The sequence below is a fragment of the Oncorhynchus mykiss genome, chromosome 14, assembly GCF_013265735.2.
Source record: "Oncorhynchus mykiss isolate Arlee chromosome 14, USDA_OmykA_1.1, whole genome shotgun sequence".
Classification (NCBI taxonomy): Eukaryota; Metazoa; Chordata; class Actinopteri; order Salmoniformes; family Salmonidae; genus Oncorhynchus; species Oncorhynchus mykiss.
The window spans coordinates 18,764,550-18,781,376 of record NC_048578.1 but is presented as its reverse complement, the minus strand read 5'-3'; the positions used below and the strand labels follow the sequence as shown (position 1 = coordinate 18,781,376).

Sequence of the window (16,827 nt, the reverse complement as noted above, 5' to 3'; positions counted from 1 at the left end):
TCTGTTAAATATCTGCTTTGGTGTACAAATAAAGATTCAAAGATGTCTGCAGAAAGAATGGGGTGTCAGCTATGACACAACAACTTGAGCAACAAAAAAAGAATGTTATTGAACTACAGTAGTGGAAGTAGCTTTACATACGGTAACTGACTTAGAGTAACAAAATTACATCATAGGTCCCTGATCTGTACAATACAGAAATGCATAATTATAGATATGTCTGTCATTCTCTTCATAGTGATCTATTCTGAATAGGTACCGAAAGGTAGAAATATGCAATATCCTTCTTTTACATATTTGGCTATTATTGTAAGACCACATTTGGTTGGTCCGGAACAGACCATATCTGAAACAATCCTAGACGTCTACATTTCACAAGTTTGGACATTACAGTAGAGCACAGTAAAATACAGAACAGCACAGCACAGTAGAGTACAGTACAGGATTGTACAGTAAAGTAGATATGTTCAGTAGGATACAGTACAATACAATACATTCTACTGTACTCTACTCTAGTGTGCTCTACTGTACAGTACTGTAATATACTTTCCTTTACTGTTATGTACTGTACTTGCCTGTGCTCTACTGTGCTGTCCGAACTAGTGAAACATAGAGGTCTATGATTGGTTCAGATTTGGTCAGGGTGGATTTTGGCCAGGGCAGATTGAGCAAATTTAAACTTCGTTTCAATGTCCATGGACATCCACTGTCGGTCGGTGCTCAGTGGGTGAGGATGCTTGTCACAGTAACTTGAAAGAGGGTAGATGGTAGGTGTCATGGTAGGTGTCAGTAAGAGCCGGGCGAGGTGAAATTAATTGGAGAGAGAGAGATGAGAGCGAGAGAGAGCGAGAGAGAGAGCGAGAGGGAGAGCGAGAGAAAGCGAGACAGAAAGTGACCGGCAGAGAGAAGGAGAGTGAGAGGGAGGAGTTGTCCAGACTGTTTTCACAGTCTTGGTTTAACCACCAGATGACAGAAAGAGAAAAAAATAACAGGTATGAGCTGAAGATAACAGTATGCCAGTGGAAGGGAGTACAGTAGCAGATGATGCAACTGTGGTTTGTGACTACTATGATTTGCCATTGTAGACAATTCTATTGCATTAATTCCGTTACCAATTTGGTAACAGAATTAAGAGTTAATCACGTAATAATTCACAAACAAAGTTGATATCAGTAAAAATACTATAACTAATTGGTAGGTCTACCTATACATGTTACTTCTGTGAACTTTCATCATGCTCCCTCCTCATGAGGGAGAGAAATTAGAAAATATCTTAAAGATATGTGGGTTTTTGGTAACAGAATTACAAGGCACAAGGCAATGTTTCTTAAACTTACAGAAGGTAAATAATTTATCCAAAACTAAATATGTGTTATTATTAGTTGGCAGGGGTCTTTGCCTCAACATTATTGTGTTTTTACGTATTTCTAATACCTTTTTCCAGGTAGATGTTGTCTAATACCCCTTTACATCTTTTTGACCAGAATTCAAAGCCTTTGTTTCAGGATAGCTAGGAGTGGTGGGTGTGGAGTCAAGCACAGACAGCAAAGTTCCAAAGGAGAATGTTTATTTCAAATATGGGTCAAGCCAAAAACAACAGGAACACATGACCACAAAAACAGGAACGAAAACAAACCGTAAGCAATAAAACACGAACTTCCACTGACAGCAAAATAAAAAAGCCTGCACAAAAGCAGGCAGGCTCTGAAGGCTTAAACAGCCCTGAATAAACGGTTAACAAGAAACAGGTGAAAACAATCAAGACAAACCCAACAGAAAAGGGAAAAGGAATCGGTGGTAGCTAGTAGAACGGTGACGCCGAGTGCCGAGCGCTGAGCGCCGAGCGCCGCCCGAACAGGGAGAGAAACAGGGAGGGGAACAGGGAGAGGAACAGGGAGAGGTACAGGGAGAGGAACAGGGAGAGGAACGGGGAGAGGAACAGGGAGAGGAAGAGGGAGAGGAAAAGGGAGAGGAACAGCGAGAGGAACAGGGAGAGGAACAGGGACAGGAACAAGGAGAGGAACAGGGAGAGGAACAAGGAGAGGAACAGGGAGAGGAACAGGGACAGGAACAAGGAGAGGAACAGGGAGAGGAACAGGGAAAGGAACAGGGAGAGGAACAGGGAGAGGAGCCACCTTCGGTGGAAGTCGTGACACTTTGCTTATTCCACATTTTTACGATGTAAAATATAGACTCTTGGCTTTAATTTTTTTGGTTGTATTTGTATTTATTATGGATCCCAATTAGCTGCTGCCTCCTGGGTTCCAGCAAAATTAAGGCAGTTATATCAAACTTTTAAAACATTACAATACATTTCACAACCAATTTCACAACACATTAAGTGTGTGCCCTCAGGCCACTACTCTACTACCACATGCCTACAACACAAAATCCATGTGTATGTCCGTATGTGTGTGTGTGTGTGTGTGTGTGTGTGTGTGTGTGTGTGTGTATAGTGCGTATGTTGTTTGACTATTTGACATGCTCCTATGAACTTCACATGTTGGTGCTCATGGGTCCTTTTACATGGAAATGCCCATATGCAAACAGGCTAAAGGCTACAGGTGTGCAATACATCAACAATAAATACCGGCTATATGACAATAATAAGATCCAATTAAATTGTTGGAAGCATCAAGAGTTTTTATTTTTTATATAAGTGTACTTTTTGCTCGGAGCACTTGGTTGCACATTTAGGCATGCAAGTAAATGTTACTGGATGTTGTAGAATAAACATGTACATGTAACAAAACAAACACTTTCAAAGATAGTGATGCCAAACTGAAAATACATCTTGCCTTATACTCTGACACAAATTAGCATGTTGTCCTATCTTAATTAAACACAATGCCAACAGGGATGCAAGGTCTTTGGGGGGAAAAACTGTATACCTCAATCAACTACTGTTATAGAATAAAATACAGCTTACTTTGTGTGTGCGTGCGTGTGCGTGTGCGCATGCGTGTGCGTGTGTGTGTGCGTGTGTGCGTGTGCGTGTGTGTGCATTTGTGCGTATGTGTCTGTGTGCTTCTCTGTTGATCATGACAAGGGTAATTAGCTATCTCTCTCCACTTCATGGCTTGAGTGTCAAAATCCTGTTGTGTTTTCAACATCACTTCGATTACAAAAGTGCTTTGATCAAGTTAGAAAAGTAATTTCCTATTATCACCACCTTTATCACCTTCCTTTGTACTTCTAAAGTTCTTGTTTTCTTGTTTCTCCTAACATCTTCAAACATTTAGCTAGACAAAAGGTTAGCTAGAGGTACTTAAAGGGGCAATCTGCAGTTGCTACATCCATTTTTGGACTTATAAATTAATGATATGTACCCATTGATTCTATAACTTATAAAGGCCTCATGAGCTTAGTTCAACTGTCGTACCCCATCAGAACCCAAAATAAAAGCTTGTTTTACGTCAATGTTTGTAAACAAAGTAAATGTAAAAAAACACTATATAGCCTCAAAACTTGGTTAAAACCTTAATTTTAATATCATGGATGGTCAGTCCTTGCATCCATAGCTCTGTCTATGAATTTGAGAGTGGTTACATTTCTCCAGCCCCATCCCTCAGCTTTCCACTAAAACATGGGCAAAAAATGCACTTTTTTATTGCTTAAATTACTGATTGACACTTTAATTGACCCAACTAATATGAATCATATTTTTTTCCTCTCTCAGACTCTCCCAGCCCAGACTTGGTGGAAGGACATCCAGGCTGCCAGCTAAGGTGGGTGGGCTCTGGTTGGATCATACTGCCCTGAGACTGAACCCCTATTTACTGATGGTGAGTAATGATTTCTCTTTCAGACAGAGATTCCAGGGACTGGAAGTGAAACCGAGGGAAGGTGTTTCTCCAACTCGCCCACATCTTCAGAAGTCAGTGTCTCAACTCTCAAGGCAATATATCCCTGCCAAGTCAGTGCCCACCCAGCAAACTGGGAACATTCCCAGAACATTAGCCAAGATTATCAATAAATTCAAATTAGGGTTATTTTTTTGTAATTCAATTTATTTATTTAACTAGGCAAGCCAGTTTAAGAACAAATTCTTATTTACAATGACGGCCTACCCCTGCCAAACCCAGACAACACTAAGCCAATTGTGCACCACCCTCTGGGACTCCCAATAACGGCCGGTTGTGATACAGCCTGGAATCAAACAAGGGTCTGCAGTGACACCTCTAGCAACTGAGATGCAGTGCCTTAGAAGCTTCCAAGTGGCGCAGCAGCCTATCTAACATCAGGATGATAACAGCCCTCCAAAGTTCAAAGAATGTTTTTCATAAAATAAAATGAAATATAAAATGAAATAGCCTTGGAATGTCTGTAATATCCACCACAGAACATTCCCCAAAAGGTACCATAGGTTTCCAAGTAATGTAATGACACAATGTGTCAGTAATGTATTCCCATCAAAAGTAAGTTGGTTCTGTGAATGTTCCCAGAACATTCGTTAGGTTGAGGAAAATGCACTCATAACACAAAAACTGTCCAGCTGTACTGATGATTATAGAATGTTTGTACCAAAACATCCTTCTCCAAGAACGTTCCAAGAACACATTTAATCTGTTCTTAAAGGTTCAAAGTCCTAAATAACTGTTGTCTCCATCTTAGGTTAGTTTGGGTTGTGTTGATGTTGCTGATGCTTTTGTAACCCTTTCTGTGATCTGTCTAAGTGTAATGCATTATGAATGGCATTTAAAGTGCCCTTATTTTGTCCCTTAGTGCTAGTCCTACTAAGGATTACTTTAACATATGAAGGCTTATTAAAACAGGCGTGATAAACACATACTGACTAAATGTATTCATTAAGCTTCACAAACAGGTGACATTATGCATTATAAGGCTAACTACACTGAAAAAACTATGAATGCAAAATGTAAAGTGCTGGTCCCATGTTTCATGAGCTGAAAGAAAAGATCCCAGAAATGTTCCATATGCACAAAAAGCTTATTTCTCTCGAATGGTGTGAACAAATATGTTAACATCCCTGTTAGTGAGCATTTTACCCTTTGTCAAGATAATCCATCCAACTGACAGGTGTGGCTTATCAACAAGCTGATCAAACAGTATGATCATTACACAGGTACACCTTGTGCTGGATACAATAAAAGGCCACTCTAAAATGTGTCGTTTTGTCACACAACACAATGCCACAGATGTCTCAAGTTTTGAGGGAGTGTGCAATTGGCATGCTGACTGCAGGAATGTCCACCAGAGCTATTGCCAGAGAATTGAATGTTAATTTCTCTATCACAAGCCGACTCCAATGTCGTTTTAGAGAATTTGGCAGTGTGTCCAATCGGCCTCACAACCGCAGACCACGTGTAACCACTCCAGCCCAGGACCTACACATCCGGCTTCTGGGGGGGCTGGCTCCCAAGTGGGTGGGCCTATGCCCTCCAGGCCCACCTACAGTATAGCTGCAACCCTGCCTAGTCATGTGAAATCCATACATTAGGGCCTAATTAATTGTTTTTATTACCTGATTTCCTAATATGAACTGTAACTCAGCAAAATCTTTGAAATTGTTGCATATTGCGTTCATATTTTTGTTCAGTATAAAGGAGCTTAGGACTCCTTGTAACAGGCAATACAAATGAATAAGAGCAGATGAATGCACTAATAATAATACATTGCACACAAAGGCTGGACAGGAGTTTTTTTTAAATTATTCAGACAAAGACAAAGGTGTCCCTTGTCAGATAATTTTACCATCACACTGAGAGCTTTGTGTTGGTGTCAAGAGGTTAAGTAGAGAGGTCATCTAACATCACTCTGATTCTTCTTACACAACCGTCTCAGAACCATAAGTGCCAACCAAGTTGTGGGGCCCGGGGTCCCATGCGCCAAGGCCTAGTAATTCAGCCTGTCACAGTGGTTGTAGCCGAGGTTGACAATGCAATCTGGAGCTCTGCAGAACACTTTCATAGATAATAGAATGTGAAACTCCAGTCACAAAATCACATCTGTGGTATTGCTTCCACACCCCATTAGAGTACCATCATAATCCTTCTCAAAATAAGAGACACATAGGACAGGATGTTTTTGCCCATTCAATGTCTGAAATAATCATGCTTAGTTCTCATGCACATATTGACATTTACATATTTCCCCTGTTTTCTCCAATACCATATTTCACATGTAAATGTATGACAATATGATAAATCGATGCAATTTCAGCAATATCTGGGTGAGATGGGTCTTCTGTGCACAGATGTGCCATGATACACACAAGCCCGTTGGGAGAATGTTTTATGGAAGGTTTCCACTTATTCCAACCATAAATCATGCTGTAACTTGATTTGGCAGCGGCAATGACATGGTTGACATATGGGGCTGGATGACTATCCTGTGCATCATGTTTGATTATGTTAATGTGTACGTGACACATAGCTATTTTGGCTTGAATGTTGATCATGCTTGGTGACTTAAAATACAATTATATTTGAATAAGCCTATTCACATACTTAGCCTGGAATTCAAAGATAATTGTTCAGTTTCACTATTGTTTCAAGAAGGATAGGGTTCCTGGTTTACTATATCAATTTATTGAGATGTAGTCAGCTCAATTTCCATTGAAACGGTTCTGTGTTTGGTAGAATAACTTGAAGGAATATGCTTTTACAACACTGTTCAGTTTAGAAAAAGATGTGGTACCATTTGATAATGTGCACAATGATGGACAAAATATGAATAATTTCCTGAAAACATAGATTATTGTATTTGTATGTATTTGTAATACCTCCTCTGTTAATGGTTACTTACTTTCATGATGGTTTGCAGGACTTGACTGACTAATTTCAGTGTCGCAAAATTCTGAACAGTAGGAACGGGGACATTCGATATCCCCGAACCCCAATTCATCTCAAGTCAAGGACAATTATATCCAGCGAATGGAATCAGACGAGGCAGATTGTCTGTCTCCACTCTCGCTCTGGAGGAGCTTTCTGTGGGGCTTTTGATTGGTTCGTCCTGTGATTGTATGTAAATCGGATCGGGACGCAGCCAGTAGGTGAGGTTGGAGCTGGTGGCTGGTGCCTCAGTGGCACAGGAGACAAGAGAGTGAGGTTAGACCGCTGTTTCTAACGGAGCTGTCCACTCCTCCGGTGGTGCTGTGCTGAAAATCAGGGATTCGGTCTTTATACAAAATGGTTGATGGTATTCGAAAAGGATTTACAGACTACCCGTTTATAAACTTATTCTAAGGTATATTGTGTGGATTTCTAGTTACAAACGGTGGATTTCATCTGACCCATTTGATATATAGTTGTTGTGAACTACAGTTTTTTTTTCCTAATCTCGTGCGGATTATCCTTCTGGATGGTTTGCGTCTGGACATACAGGTAAAACACAATAAACATGGATATTTCAAGTGTTTCTTCTGCTAAAAACAAATGAAAACTGTGAAATGTAAATATAAATATACAACATAGCCCACTGAAAGTGCACCTTACATAAAAGTGTGTTTTATTTATCATCGAACTGCAATGTAATGGACATCAAGGGCAAATCCCTGCGTAAAACTATTTCCCCATTACCTGAAATCTGTCCTTTTATTTAAATACAATATTCAAATAATATATGTATCAGGTTTGGGATTTAGTTTACTTACCACAGGTCTTGATAAACTCATCTATGCCGTAACTGTCGGCAATAGGCTACAGTTCAGTTGATGGCAATGAAGTTGCGAGTTGAGTCTTCACGGTTTACTCTATGTTAGTGCGCTATAGGCTACTCCGCTACTGTAGCCTGCTAGAATTCCGTGAGGGGTAGCCGAGTTCTGAAACAAAGTCAATATTTTGGGGAATGTCAGGGACGCTCCATGCCAGTGCTTTGGGCGTTTAATTTCGCTGCATAGTATTTAGCGTGTTATTTTTTTCTGTAGCACACTAATCCTTGAGTGACACCGTTAGCGGCTGAGGGATTATACTCGAGTTTTAATTTCATCGTCTCTCTCGCTGCGCGTGACTCATTTAGCTATAGGCATAGTCTTGTATGAGACCGTGATGGCCATTCGTTCTATATGTTTGATTCCCCCCTTTCAATTGTTATACTGTATCTTCATCTTTAAATCCGACTGGATAGTGCTTCTCGGTTTGAATAAACTCTTAAGTATTTCATTGTTTTATTCTAATGACCTCTTTGTTGATTAAATGGGTTGATTGGAGAAAATCTACCCAATGTGTTTTTGGATTGTCTGTCTCTGACAGGCCTATAATGACCCTCTACTTCTCCCTGCCCCTTGCCATCCAAACTAGAAGATAACAGTAATTAGAATCTCATTAGAAACTCCCAGACTATTAATGAAAGGGTAGTGCCCTTTGAATTAGGGATGCATAGGCCATCTCCCCAAACTTTCCAGATATATTTCAGCCTTCTTTGCCATTTCACGACACAGCTCAACCGCTCATGTCAGGTACATATATTGCATTTAAAGAATGCCTCCAGAGCCACATTGATTCAAGTTCATTAGAAGGCTAAGAATATGGAGTTGCATTTAAAGAAATCTGGCAGAGCCACATTGATTCAAGTTCATTAGAAGGCTATGAATATGGAGAAGATGCTTTTAACAGTCATTCAACTAGTAACGCTATTAATATTCAAACATCGCCCATGCTGTCCACTCACTCTATCGATCAGCTGTTTCTAATTGTGAGCTTCCATTTAATGGGTTTGTGCCAACAGCCAGCCAGCCAGCCAGCCAGCCAGCCAGCCAGCCAGCCAGCCAGCCAGACAGACAGACAGACAGACAGACAGACAGACAGACAGACAGACAGACAGACAGACAGACAGACAGACAGACAGACAGACAGACACACAGACAGACACACAGACAGACAGCCCGCCTGCCAGCCAGACAGACAGACAGACAGACAGACAGACAGACAGCCAGACAGACAGACAGACAGACAGACAGACAGACAGACAGACAGACAGACAGACAGACAGACAGACACACAGACAGACAGACACACAGACAGACAGACAGCCCGCCTGCCAGCCAGACAGACAGACAGACAGACAGACAGACAGACAGACAGACTCACAGAGGATACCAGTCTAGGATTTTGACCCTCTATTGCAGTGGTATTCAACTCTTACCCTACGAGGTCCGGAACCTGACGGTTTTCTGTTCTAATAATTAATTGCACCCACCTGGTGTACTAGGTCTAAATCAGTCCCTGATTAGAGGGGAATAATGAAAAAAACACAATGGAACTAGCTTCTAGGTCCAGAGTTGAGTTGGAGGGCTTTATACTTTTATCAATCAGTTTCTGTCAGTGTCTATTGAAGTTGTGGATGGCCTGTAGTGGGATGAATGTTACATGAATGATGATGAGGCAAGTGACCTATAACAACCCTCTTTACATAAACAGGTATGTAGGTATACAAGCATGCATGATACAACATTACACACACACACACGCACACGCACACGCACACACACACACACACACACACACACACACACACACACACACACACACACACACACACACACACACACACACACACACACACACACACACACACACATACATACACACACACACACACACACACACACACACACACACACACACACACACACACACACACACACACACACACACACACACACACACACACACATACACACACACACACATACACACACACACACACAGAAAAGCACCTCATAATCAACACATGTTGACGTAATAATGTTGTTGGAATACCGAACATAATACATTCCTCAGTAGACAGGCATTGATGAAACAGCAGGAATTAATGTGCGCTCTGCCTCCCGTTACAATGACTTGGCAATTACCCTGGGGACAAAACCAACGCGTGCACATTTGCTACTCAAAGTGGCATATTTCTTTCCCGAAAGGAAATCATCAGGAATCTCAGCCTGTATTCATGAAGCATCTAGGAGTTCTGGTCTAGAATCAGGTCCCGCAGTTTAATCATTGCTATCTAAAAAGGTAAAACTGATCCCAGATTAGTACTGCTTTTCTGAGATTTCTGAATTTCGCCACTAGTGAGGGTAGTGGTGGTTGTGTTGGTACGGATGGTAGTGGAAAGCCATGTTTCTATTGCGCTTGTAAAGCAAAGTAATTTCACTTTAATTTCATTGTCTATTTCTTCAGTTCTTTGCTCAGCTTTACTATAGAGATAATGTCAAGGTATTTTCTTGTATCTAGGCTACTGGTGGTGATGGTGGTGATGGTAGTGGTGGTAGGGATGGTAGTGATGGTGCTGATGGTGGTTATGGTAGTGATGGTTGTGGTGATAGTGATGGTCAGGATGGTAGTGGTGGAAGTAATGGCAGGGATGGTAGTGATGGTAGTGGTGGTAGGGATGGTGTTGATGGTGGGGATGGTAGTGGTGGTAGGGATGGTAGTGATGGTAGTGGTGGTAGGGATGGTAGTGATGGTAGCGGTGGTAGGGATGATGGGGATGGTAGTGATTGTAGGGATGGCGGTGATGGTAGGGATGGTTGTGATGATGGTGGTGATTGTAGTTTTGGTAGTGATGGTAGGGATGGTGGTGATGGTACAGTAGGGATGGTGGTGATGGTGGGGATGGTGGTGGTGAAAGAGATATTAGTGATGGTGGTGATGGTTGTGATGGAAGTAATGGTATTGAGGGTAGTGATAGTAGTGATGGTAGTGATGGTTGTGATGGTAGTGGTGGTAGGGATGGTAGGGATGGTAGTGGTGGTAGTGTTGGTACGGATGGTAGTGGAAAGCCATGCTTCATTTGCACTTGTAAAGCAAAGTAATTTCACTTTAATTTCATTGTATATTTCTTCAGTTCTTTTCTCAGCTTTAGTATAGAGATAATGTCAAGGTATTTTCTTGTATCTAGGCTACTGGTAGTGATGGTGGTGATGGTAGTGATGATAGTGGTGGTAGGGATGGAAGTGATAGTGCTGCTGATGGTGGTAATTGTAGTGATGGTAGTGGTTTTAGTGATGGTAGGGATGGTGGGGATGGTAGTGATGGTTGTTGTGGTAATGATGGTCAGGATGGTAGTGGCGGAAGTAATGGCAGGGATGGGAGTGATTGTAGTGATTGTAGTGATGGTTGAGATGGTATAGATGGAATTGATGGTAGGGATGGTAGAGATGGTGGTGATGGTAGGGATGGTAGTGATGGTAGGGATAGTAGTGATGGTTGTTTTAGGGATGGTGGTGATTGTAGTTATGGTAGGGATGTTGGTAATGGTAGTTGTGGTAGTGATTGTAGGGATGGATGTGATGGTAGTGATGGCAGGGATGGTAGTGGTGGTAGGGATGGTAGTGATGGTAGAAAGTAGTTGTGGTAGTGATGGTAGTGATTGTGGAGATGGTATGGATGTTAGTGGTGGAAGTGATGGTGATGATGATGGTGGTGATTGTAGGGATGGTAGTGATGGTGATGATGGTGGTGATTGTAGGGATGGTAGTGATGGTGGTGATTGTAGGGATGGTAGTGATGGTGGTGATAGTAGGGATGGTACTGATGGTAGTGATTGTAGGGATGGCAGTGATGGTTGTGATATTATTGATTGTGGGATGGTAGTGAAGGTAGGGATGGTGGTGGTGATGGTAGTGGTGGTAGTGATGGTGGTGATGGTAGTGGTGGTAGTAATGGTAGGGATGGTAGTTATGGTAGGGAGGGTGGTGATAGTAGTGATTGTGTTGATGGTAGGGATGGTTGTTATGTTATTGACAATAGTGGTTGTAGTGGTAGTGGTGTTGATAGTGATGGTAGTGGTGGTAGTTGTGGTAGAGATGATGGTGATGGTGGTGATTGTAGGGATGGCAGTGATGGTGGTGATAGTAGGGATTGTGTTGATGGTAGGGATGGTTGTTATGTTATTGATGGTAGTGGTGTTGATAGTGATGGTAGTGGTGTTAGTGGTGGTAGTTGTGGTAGTGAAGGTGGTGATGATGGTGATGGAAGGGACGGCAGTGATGGTGGTGATAGTAGGGATTGTGTTGATGGTAGGGATGGTTGTTATGTAATTGATGGTTGTGATGATGGTGATGATAGGGATGGTAGTGATGGTAGTGATTGTGGAGATGGTATGTATGTTATTGGTGGAAGTGATGGTAGGGATGGTAGTGATGGTAGGGGTGGTACAGGTGCTGGGGGTGGTAGGGATTGTAGAGATGCTAGTGGCAGGGATGGTGATGACTGTAGTGATGGTAGGGATGGTGGTGATGGTAGTCAATGGTAGGGGTGTTAGAGTGGTAGTGGTGGTAGGGATGGTAGGAATAGTAGTGATGGTAGTTATGGTAGTGATTGTGGAGATGGTAGGGATGTTATTGGTGAAAGTGATGGTAGGGATGGAAGTGATGGTAGGGGTGCTAGGGGTGCTAGGGGTTGTAGGGATTGTAGTGATGCTAGTGGTAGGGATGGAGATGATGGTAGTCAATGGTAGGGATGTTAGAGTGGTAGTTGTGGCAGGGTTGGTAGTGATGGTTATGATGGTAGTGATGCTAGTGATGGTATTGTTGGCATGTATGGTAGTGGTTGTAGGGATGGTAGGGATGGTGGTGATGGTAGGAGAAGTAGGGATGGTAGGGGGTAAAGAGGATGAAATACGAATATAATACCACAGTGAGGGAGTAAATGTTTTGTAAAAACTTGTATCATACTACTCTACCCTGATCCTCATTGCTTGAACTGTGTCTGGCAAACCGGACCAAAGTGTTTAGGGTGAGGGGTTAGCGGTCACTTAGGAACTTAACTTACTGTAACATTTGACTGACATTGTGTTGGAATAGGGGTTATTCATGGCTATAGACTGGCAAAGTCACTATTTGATGGGCTGTGAGAAATACACTATGTATACCCCTTCAAATTAGTGGATTTGGGTATTTCTGCCACACCAGTTGCTGACAGGTGTATGAATTTGAGCACACAGTCATGAAATCTCCATAGACAAACACTGGCAGTAGAATGTCCTTACTGAAGAGCTCAATGACTTTCAACATGGCACCATCCTTGGATGCCACCTTTCCAATAAGTCAGTTTGTCAAATTTCTACCCTGCTTAGAGCTGCCCCGGTCAACTATAAGTGCTGTTATTGTGAAGTAGAAACGTCCAGTAGCAACAACGGCTCAGCCGTAAAGTGGGGACTGTCGAGTGCTGAAGCGTGTAGTGCGTACCAATCATCTGTCCTCGGTTGCAACACTCACTACTGAGTTCCAAACTGCTTCTGGAAGCAACTTCAGCGCAAGAACGGTTTGTCGGGGGCTTCATGAAATGGGTTTCCATGGCCAAGCAGCCGCAAACAAGCCTTAAATCACCATGCGCAATGCCAAGCATTGGCTGTAGTGGTGTAAAGCTCGCCGCCATTGGACTCTGGAGCAGTGGAAACGCGTTATCTGGAGTAATGAATCACGCTTCACCATTTGCGTTTGGCGAATGCCAGGCAAACGATACCTGCCTCAACGCATAGTGCCAACTGTAAAAATTGGTGGACGAGGAATAATGGTCTGGGACTGTTTTTCGTGGTTTGCGCTAGGCCCCTTAGTTCCAGGGAAGGGAAATCTTAATTCTACAGCATTTAATATACAATGACATTCTAGACAATTTTATGGTTCCAATGTTGTGGAAAAAGTTTGGGGAAGGTGCTTTCCTGTTTCAGCATGACAATGCCCCCATGCACAAAGCCAGGTCCATATAGAAATGGTTTGTTGAGATCGGTGTGGAAGAACTTGACTGGCCTGCACAGAGCCCTGACCTCAACCCCATCAAACACCTTTGTGATGAATTGGCCTAATTGCCCAACATTAGTGCCCAACTTCACTAATTCTCTTGTGGCTGAATGGAAACAAGTCCCCAGAGCAATGTTCCAACATCTAGTTGAAAGCCTTCCCAGAAGAGTGGAGGATGTTATAGCAGCAAAAGGGGAACCAACTCCATAATGCCCATGATTTTGGAATGAGATGTTCGATGAGCAGGTGTCCACATACTTTTGGTCATGTAGTGTTGCTTGTTGACTCTGACTGACTTTCTCTCCATTAGGTCTATGTGGGACCGATGAATAACACAGCCTAGGAATGCCATTGTAGGACAGATAGAGAGCAGTTACAGATGAGGGTGTTTACAGCTCAATGAACATGTTAGCACTTAGCTTAGTGAGTCGTTCAAAAACTGTAAGAATCCAATTGTAATAGTGTGGTTCATTATTTCTTATTTTTCCTTTCAAGTTCACTTCATTGTGGCACAGCAATGCTATTTGCTCATAGTGTGGATTTCCATCAGTGCAGTATTAATCCCTGCCATGATGTAACACTTTCATTAGTGCAACATTATCACCATTTCAGCGATCCAGTATTAATGTAAACATGTGACATGTTTATACATGGAGCTCAAGCTGTCTGCTGCATACAGTATGCCTGTCTTTAACCCTGTGTGGCAGTGATCCTTTTGGTCTTGAAGGCAGATGGTCTGGTCACTGTTATCTAGTTCATTAACAGGATGGGGGAGGGTTAATGGGTTAACACAAGCTCAGCCCCTGTGGCTGTGTGGTAATCCTGTATGTACAGTAGGGTGTGTGTGACTGTGTGTGCTTGTGTGGTGCATATGTATGTGTGTGTGTGTGTGTGCGTGGTTATTGGGTGGAGATCAAAACACTGAATGTTGTTGTTACTGTCTTTGCTGTTTTCTCTCGGGTTGTTATGTAGGAGGACCAGCAGGCCATTGCCATTGACCATGCTAAGGAGTCTGACCATGCATCACATTTTAATAGTTGCACGTGTCACAACTAGCCGCACATCACAGCACTGGCCAAGTGTGACTACATTGTTCTGGCTTTCTTTATATATCACTGTGTTTATGTAAGGTTGTGTATCGATCGTGGAAAGCCCTGCTTCTATTGTTCTTGCATAGCAAAGTAATTTCACTTTTATTTCAATGCCTAAGTATTTTCTTGTATCTACAGTACAATATATGAGCATGGATTGCTGCAAGGTGTGACATTCAGTTCAGTGAGACATAGATTGTTATTTTTCCCCAAGGCCAGTAACTTTATCACAGGTGGTTGTCCAAAACCAGGTGAATAATGCAACACACTCTGAGGATACATTAAGTTACATTTTAGTAAGTAATATCAAGTCATTGACCACAGTGTAAGACCAGTAAAAGTAATGGTTTGTAGTGGATTCATACCCAATATAATGAAGTATTATGAGGCTTCAAGTACATTGAATGGTGCTTTTATCCAAATTGAATGGACGGCGATATCTCGTTGACTGCTGATAATGTTGTTGCATTCTGCCGGTGGTGCTGAGAGCGGAGAGATAACCACTGCTGACCCGCTTGGTCATAGAAAGTCCACATTTCATTTTCAAGTGTTTCTCAGGATTTCCAAGGATAATTGATCAAAGATTACCTGTGATCTAAGCATTCATGTGTGCTGGTTTATTTTAGAACCGACTGAATACATGGAGGAAAGAGGGGAACTTTAGTTCATGTTAATATCAGGATATTAATTTGTAATTCGTAATTCGTTTGGAAACAGTTATATTTGTATGTAGAATGTTTTTGTTTCGTATGTGCAGATGATAGAAGTCTGGCTTTACGGACAGACAGATTGATGGACATGCCAGTCAGGGAGACGGACAGAGCCACACGCACGCACGCAAGCATGCACGCACACACACTTCTGAAGCATTTGGACATTTCTCCTCCAGCGGGCACATTTATCTTCAGTGCGGGGGAGGGGGAGATGCAATACGCAAAGAATACATTCAAAGCTCATGTGATCACATTTTATGTGTTGTGATGGATATCTGAATGAAACCAGATAACATCCTCAGAAAAAGGATTTGGGATAACAAATAATGCTCTCACAACATGTAGACCACAAATGCACACAAAGGGCTGTCTCCTCGCTCACCTCTTGTCTGGTGGGGTAAGCGTGCGCTGTCGTTATCCGCCTGCCATTTAGAAGCTGTGTTCCTCATGTACTGAGTCAGGGATATTTATGGTGTGTTCGGTGTCCATTTTAGGACACCCGCAGCCTCTTGGCTCACCACTCACAAGGAGGGCTGAGAGGGCGAGCGTACAACTCTGTTTCCTCCATCTGCATTTGGTGGCTGTGTTTCTCACAAGGAGAGATGAGGCTTGAGGTTGTCCTAGAATGGGCACCGTACACCTGCGCATAGGCCAGGATTAGTCTTCTGGTTCCTCTCTTATCCTTTTAAGATGGGCACGTGATTGATGCCCATGGCTTAGGTCATGTGACCACTCATGGACATGCTGGAAGGATGCTAATAATTGCCCTCTAGGTAGAGGGATTGTCCAAGGACCGTCTAATTGTCTATGTCTATGTCTATGGGGTCAATGGGACAGATCTCTCAGGGCTTTTTCATCTGAATGACAGTTACTCATGTATAGGATGATAAACCTCAGTCACATACTGATACTTTAAAGTGGTATGGTTGTGAGCGGTGTCACTCATCTACTGTTCAGAGATCACAACAAAACGGCACATGGAAATGTTACGTTTGTGTACCATCAGCTTAGTTTTTTAATGCAGTATGAGGGACACAGCACAAATGACTTAATGAAGTGTGTATGCATCACAGAAGGGATTGTACCTTTAATATAGCGTAACTATTGAAAGTTGTTTCATCCATTGCACCATCAAAACTTTCAGATAACTGACAATGTAAAGGCTGCAACTGGGCAGAATCCATAATAGTTTTCAGAGAATACAACTGTAAGCTCAGCAGCGAGTCAGGCAGTGAAAGAGACACCACATAAGAGGGACACCTTTTCTACCCATACACTCAAATAAACATCTGTTGTGATGTCGGTGAAGATTAATCGTTTCCAA

At 42.4% G+C, this 16,827-nt stretch overlaps 1 protein-coding gene across 5 annotated transcripts in view; it reads left to right on the top strand.

Moving 5' to 3' along the window:
• Nucleotides 1-7,009: 7,009 nt before the first annotated feature.
• LOC110488940 (follistatin-related protein 5) overlaps nucleotides 7,010-16,827 on the top strand; it is a 189,988-nt gene continuing 180,170 nt past the window's right edge. The window contains exon 1 of one of the 5 annotated variants that reach the window (XM_036943078.1): nucleotides 7,010-7,346. In XM_036943078.1, the coding sequence (XP_036798973.1) occupies nucleotides 7,324-7,346 (23 nt within the window). In that variant the 5' untranslated portion in view covers nucleotides 7,010-7,323. The remainder of the gene's footprint in view (nucleotides 7,347-16,827) is intronic. The other 4 variants (XM_036943077.1, XM_036943079.1, XM_036943080.1 and 1 more) reach the window with 4 other exon arrangements.